Source organism: Rhinolophus sinicus, chromosome 9 (assembly GCF_057876585.1).
Source record: "Rhinolophus sinicus isolate RSI-liver-muscle chromosome 9, RSI-T2T, whole genome shotgun sequence".
Taxonomy (NCBI): Eukaryota; Metazoa; Chordata; class Mammalia; order Chiroptera; family Rhinolophidae; genus Rhinolophus; species Rhinolophus sinicus.
The window spans coordinates 23638028-23645041 of record NC_142509.1 but is presented as its reverse complement, the minus strand read 5'-3'; the positions used below and the strand labels follow the sequence as shown (position 1 = coordinate 23645041).

Sequence of the window (7014 nt, the reverse complement as noted above, 5' to 3'; positions counted from 1 at the left end):
TGGTCCCATTTTGCAGAGGAGGAAACTGAGGCTTGGAGAGCAGCCACCGAGGCAGTGAGCAGGATTTAGAGCTAATGAGCTATCTGCCACCCAGCCTCTACCTCCTCCCTATCACCACCTACATCATAGAATGAGGCTAACATCTATACCTGGCCAACAAAAGGGATTCTGCCAGACTCGGGTTCCAGTTCCTCCTGGGTCCCCACTCTCCCTAGAAAAACCAGGTGACCATAGGGCTTTGCTGGGAGAGGTGAGGCTATCCCTGTTTGCTCAAATCCTTACCATAGGTACAAATAGACGGTGACCCCTGCCAGCCCATAAGCTCAGAGCTCTGTGCTTCCTGAATGTGCACCCAGCCAGTCACTCACCTCTGGGTGAACTTAGTCCACTGACTACATGTCCCTGGTCCCCAGTTTCCTCACCTATCTACTAGGAGGGACTCTGAGGCCCTGAGCATTAAATGTGCAGGGGAAGTGCCTAGCCAGCACTTGGTGTCCACTAGGTGATGAATGACCCTTGGCTGCACAGCTTCTGATAACTGGCAAGGGTGTCCCTCCAACCCCCGGTGGAATTCACCATTTTCAACTTTCCCCTTTCCATCTTTCTCTCAGGGAAGTCTTGCTTTGGGAGTTACCTGCAGTAAGGGCTGATATAAGCCCATTTTTCAGATGGGAAATCTAAGGCCCAGAGAGAAGACCGTTGGCCAGTTAATGGGGAATTTGGCACTGGCTCCCTCACACCATCTGTTCACACCCCACCGCATGCCCCGTCCTGCTGGGCCAGGGCTCTCTGATAACTGCAGAGCAGCAGGTAGAGGTTTGGATGGAGAGTCAGGCAGGCCAGGGTTTGAATTCCAGAAAGTGTGGGGAAGTCTCTGGGCATGTGCTCAATGAATGGCCGTTGGTACCAGCAGCAGCTGCATTATTCACAATCCCCTCCCCATCCCAGCAATCCAGACATTGAACCGGAAACCCCAAACCATTGGTAGGCTGTGTGATTCCATTTCTATGACATTCAAGATGCAAGAACAGGCCAAACTAATCAATGGTGCAGACGTCCGATAGATTGTTGCTTTAGACTAGAAAAGGGCAGGAGGGAACTTTCTGGGAGTTTGTCCTGTTGTATAATTTTGGTATAGGTTTGGGTTACACATATGTAGGCATTGGTGAAAACACACCAAATTGTACACTTTAGATCTGTGCATTTATTGTATAAAAATTACACCTTAATTTTCAAAATGTGAGAAAGGGGGAGGGGGAATGCTGGGTTAAATAAACAAACAAAAAATTCCTTCCAAGATGTAAAATGGTGCAGCTGCTGTGGAAAGAGTTTGGCAGTTCCTCAAAAAGTTAAACACATAGTTGCCATGCGACCAGGTAATTCCACTCCCAGGTATATGCCCAAGAGAATTGAAAATGTATGTTCACACAAAAACTGGTGTGTTCATAGCAGTATTACGTATAATTGTCAAGAGGTGAAAACAACTCAAATTTCCATCAACTGCTAAATGGATAAACAAAATGTGGTATATTCATACAATGGAATCATATTTAGCCAGAAAAAGGAATGAACCTTGAAAGCATTATGCTAAGTAAAAGTCACCCGACACAAAGACCACATATTGTATGATTCCATTTCCATGAAATATCCAGAATAGGCAAAGCCATAGAGACAAAAAGTCAACAAGTGGTTGCCAACGACTGGAAGAAGAGGGTAATTGGGATTGACTGAAAAGGGTACCAGGTTTCTTTCTTGGGTAATAAGAATGTTCTAGAACTGGATAGCTATGATGATTGCACAACATTGTGAATATAATAAAAGCCATTCAGTTATATACATTCAACTCATTAAAATGATGAATTTTGTGGTATCTAAATTGTATCTCAATAAAAAAAAATTCTTCCAAGGTTCCTGGGCCAGTTCATCAGGTTATGTTATAATTGCAGAATTAGGGTCGTAAGCCCAACCTATCACACTGTGTTATAATTGCAGAATTTGGTTCTCACCCCCAATCACTTCCACGTCGTCTCAGCCCAGTCTGGAGGCGAAAGCTTGGCACCCGCACACCCTCTAGCTCCACTACGACTCAATTTAGGTGCCCCACGTGGGGTCCTGCCTGTGATCTCCCTGTCAGTTAGGGAATTCCGTGTTTCACTCTGGTCTTGGGATCCTTTTCTAATCTTTTAAATAAGAAAGTCAGGTGAGGCATCCTTCTCTGCACCTTTTCCCAGCTCTCAAAAGGCAGAGGGTCCACCAGACACCACTTCCATTCTCTCCCATGAGACAGCCCCTTAGCCCTCTGGAATTGTCAGTGCTCGGGGATGAGGCCATTCCGAAGTGTACGCTGGGATGTCTGGCTAAGATAGGGTTTCTCTGTCAACGCAGAAAGGCCAACCTGCGTGATGTGCCAGCCTGCTGCTAGAGCCCTGCCCTGCCCCCCCAGTGCCAACATGCACTCCAATGTGACGTCCCCCAAGTCACACGGTCCTTTTAGTTCTCAGCCCTTTGAGACTTGAATCCATTCACTCACTCATCCATTCATTTCACACCAAACCTGAAGTCTCCCCAACGCTCACACCCGCTGCCCATCATTCTTTCACTTTTCTTCCCTTCCTTGAGCACTGAACGCGATCATACACCACTGTCACTCTGAGCAGACCTTTAAAGGTTAAAGAGATTTTTAAGCGCTTCCAAATTAAAGTGAATGTAGAGGCCTCGTCTTTAAAACTTTATATTCTGACAAATATGCCATTGCATACATAAAGAAAACTTGCAAAGCTGAACGGAAGAAATGCAACAAATTCTGCCCAATTAGGGTCAATTTACGTGCTGGGATGAGGAGGATGAACTCTTATTCATCCTTCAAAAGTCCACCTGGACGTGACCTGCTGGAGGAAGCTTCACATCTGAGGTTCATGAATCTCTCAGAGTGATATTCATCCCGCCTACCATGGATTACTGGGCATATTCCCCTCACTTTTAACTGTCCATTTATTGTCTATCTTTTGCCTCCATTCCCCCCTTTGAGGACTAAGGTTCTGCAATGGCTTCAAGCCTGAGGATGTAGGTGCCAGAGTGAAACTGCTGCCCAAACGATGGCCCATGGGACAGCCAGACTTTTTACTGAGCCTGAAACAGGGCCGGTGCTCACAGCAACCTCAAGCTAGATGTTATTTGCCCCATTTTAGAGACAAGAAAATGGAGACTGGGTTGAAACCCCTTGCGCACGGCCCATGGCTAGAAACAGAGGAAGTGGCATCCAACCCAGTACAAACAGGCTCCAAATGCCACCCGCTGTGCCATGCTCTGGTCATGGCATGATGCTAACAATTTATTCATATGGAGCCCTCCTATGTGCAGTGTCCACACATTCTGCCTCCAATAACAACTTCACAAGTTAGACTCATTTCATAGATGAGGAAAAGGAGAAACGGAGAAGCCACATAACTTGCAGGAGGTTACAAAGCTTACTGATCCCTGAAAATGAACTCTAAGACCCCAAAAATAACCACACAGCATAGTCACCTGGTCTCCCCTTGCCCCCAACCTCCTGCACTAATCAGATACCAGTGGTTCTCAGTCCCAGGTGGCATCATGCCTCCCAGGGGACACTGAGCAATATTTAGAGACATTTTTGGTTGTCACAAGGGAAAGAGCGAGGACAAGAGGTGCTACTGGCATCTAGTGGGTAGAGGCCAGGGAAGCTGCTCAACAACGTACAATGCATAGGACAGCGCACCCTCCTTACCGCAAAGAATTCTCCAGCCCAAATGTCAAGAGTGCTAAATGGAGAAATTCTGAGATGACCCACCTTAGACCATCAGCACACCCAGGCATACGCACACATGTGCATGCACAAACACACACACACACACACACACACTACAGCATCCAGACCTACACTCCCATACTCCGTGGAATTTGAAGAGATCTATGGAAAAAGGGGCGGGGGTGGGGGGAAAAATAAAGCAAGCCCCGCCCACAAATGTACCACAGGCACCATTAACGTCATATTTATTGTTATTTAGCTGCTCAGGAAAACATATACAGGTATATACAATATGCATGAATACAGAAGACTGCACTTTACATATTTTTTTAAAAAAGAAAGAAAAAAAATAACACTCAATTTCATGAGCTATTGTCACAGTCTTCCAACCAAGCATTTCAGAAATGAATTTCTTTTAAGAGTCAAAAAAGATTACAGGATTGCCTAACACACAGCAGAGTTAAGTTTTCATATTTTACATGTGCAATAACGTTTTCATTTTCTTTGCCGAAGAGTTTGCTATGCGGTACTGATTACCAGTGTTTGGAGTCTCATGGGCTGGGTGTGTTTTTAATTTGCTTTTATTCTTTCCATTAAACCAAATTTAATGAAATAACATCCTTTTGCTTAAGGCTATTTTTAAAGCTGTTCCATTCTGGGGTCGTGGGGAGCAAGAAAGTTTTCAACTTCAGGGGTTTCCGAGGTTGCTAGGACCATGAGCTGATGGCCAAGTGCTGACGGACTCAACGCAGGGAACGTCAAAGACAGAAGTCAAGAAGCTTGGCTCCCCAGCCTTAAGCAATTAAGGAGAAATCATTCCTGTTTAAAAAAATAAAATGATGAAGCTCTCAAACAGCTGTACATTGTGGAAGCAGAGGGGACGTAGAGTTTTGCTCAGACTATGGCAGATTCTCCGGCAGCCCAGCCCGTGACGGGGACCATCTCTCCCCTTTTCTCTCCTTTGGTGGCAGAACTCAGGAACTGAGTCAGTTCACACCTCCTCGCTGACAAATTCACACCACCTTCTTTGGCCTGCCCCTCTGTGGGCCGAAGTCGGCTCCTGCTCAGATTGCCCATGCAAGAACCTCGGACCATCCAGACTCAGACCCAAGCCAGAAGGGCTGGCCGAAGGAAAGAAGGAGGGGGGTATGGAAAGAGCGAGATTTTTCTGGACGCTCTTCTCCCTTGGCTGAAAAGTTCTTTGAAATAAACAATGTGGGTGTTGTATGGTGAGCTCAAAGCCTTCAGGTCACTTGCTAAAAAAAGCCAGGTCTACAAACGCTGGGGACCTGGAGGGGAAGGAGGTGAGGTTCCAAATGGGGAATTTAGGAAGACACGGTCGTTAACAAAAACTGAAATAAAATCATGGGTCGCCGATTTGGGTGAAGTGATATCAGTCACTTCCTGTCTGACCCACCCTGGAATCTCAGTGGCCCCTACCTTCCCCGTAAGTCATTCAAGCCCTTTGTAGGCATCACACCCAAAGGGACCTGATCCTGCCAACCCTGGGCCTCTGATGACCTCCGCTCTGAAAGGAGCAGGTAACAGGCCTCGCGGGGGTCAGGAGCCCTCTCACCCAGCCACCTCTCATCTCTTCTCAAAGGAGAAGTTATCCCTTCATGAGATACACGGGATGTGGCTCTAATTTTTCAATAGGGTGAGATTAAATCCAAAGGGGGGGGAAATTCCGGGGTTAAAAAGACAAGGCCCAGGTATTCCCTTTCCCCGCTGGCCCTTAGAAAGTCTGCAAAACCCAGCAAAGAAATACACCCAGGCTCATAGAGGGGGGGTTGGCAAGCTGAGCCTGAGGGCTCCCTCACTAAATGAGCCCAGGGATTGGGGGGGTTGCCCAGGTTGGAGGTGGTAAAATAAATGAGTAGGGATCCATTGGGAGACGTGGGGGAGATACACACAGGCCCTTCCTTCTTCCCCAGGATGCCTGGCTGGAAACAGCTGTCGGGAAAGGTCAAGGGCTAAGAATTGATCTGCCCCCAATTCCAGCACCCAAGACCCAGCCAGCCTGGCTGGAGCAGAACAGGATCCTGGGGCCCCCAGCCCCAGAGACTCTGCAAGCTGGAAGGCCACCATCCCCCATGCAGACCAGTGCTGCTCAGCATAGCGTGAAAATTCAGAGCTGGGGCATCTGTGGAGAGGCCCAGAAAAGGAGAGAAAACACCACTGTCAAACATTCTGACTCCTTCCCACAGAGCAGGCTGGCCACGTCATCACCTCCATTGCAGAGAGGGGCAGCTTCCAGCAGAAGAGAGAATGGAGCTGAAGGCTGAGCGTGTGTTTGTAAGAACGAAAATCTATTTTCTTAGGGAACAGACAAAACAAAATCCCAGGCGGAATACCTAAGGGGGGCATTCATTGTTTGGCTTCTGCCTGACTGATGACAGTTGGGTGTCAATATATAATATTGTGATGACAATTTGACTTTCACCCGGCAATATTCCAGAACTACTCTTCTCCAGGATTTCCATTTTAATAAGCAGTGAACAAAGCAAAAAGGAAAAAAAAGGGGGGGGGGAGGCGGAGGGGGGAGGCGCAGGGGGGGGGAGGAACAAGAATAAAAGAGAATAAAAAAGGAAAGCAACTCTTGTCTTATTATGAAATAACAATACTTGGACATACAGCAGCATGGAAATAAAACAAGGAAAGAGGTCATCTAAAAAACGTATGCCAAGATGACAGAAAAATGGGAATTATCTAGCAGGAAAAAGGCTTAAGCAAAAGTCTGCTAACTGCAGAAGGGTTAACACTGGTAACATACTGTGGCAGACAGAGTTTCTCTTTTAAAAAATTTTTTTGAGGTTTTTTTTTTTCCCTTTAAATTAACCCTTTCCGGTCCATATGCCACTACGCAGGTACCAACCTAGAAAAAAAATTCATCCAATCAGCAATAGTGGCCCTTTCAAATTATGGGGGTGGGAGTGTGGTGGGGGTAGGGATAGGGGAGGGGGAAAGGGAGAGAGAGGGGGTAGGGAAGGGCCTGGTGGGGGGGGGGCATTTCTTGTCAATTCAAGTTAGGGCAGCCACGAATGTCCCAAATCTGTTGGAAATATCAGAGTGCAGGGACCGCCAGGTGGGCACGGAGGCTCGGGCCTTGGCATCACCCACGTCGTCTGTGCAGTGGACAGACAGGCACTGCAAGTGGCTGCCAGGCTGGGCTGCCGAGGCCTTGTTCGCAGGGAGGTCATGGGCTGTGGAGAAAGAAGGAAGAGAGGGTGTTAGCACTATGCTCT

General features: G+C 47.3%; 1 protein-coding gene across 1 annotated transcript in view; it reads right to left on the bottom strand.

Moving 5' to 3' along the window:
- Window positions 1–6572: 6572 nt before the first annotated feature.
- MN1 (MN1 proto-oncogene, transcriptional regulator) overlaps window positions 6573–7014 on the bottom strand; it is a 44352-nt gene continuing 43910 nt past the window's right edge. The window contains exon 2 of the mRNA XM_019756393.3: window positions 6573–6972. Within this exon, the coding sequence (XP_019611952.3) occupies window positions 6791–6972 (182 nt within the window). The 3' untranslated portion in view covers window positions 6573–6790. The remainder of the gene's footprint in view (window positions 6973–7014) is intronic.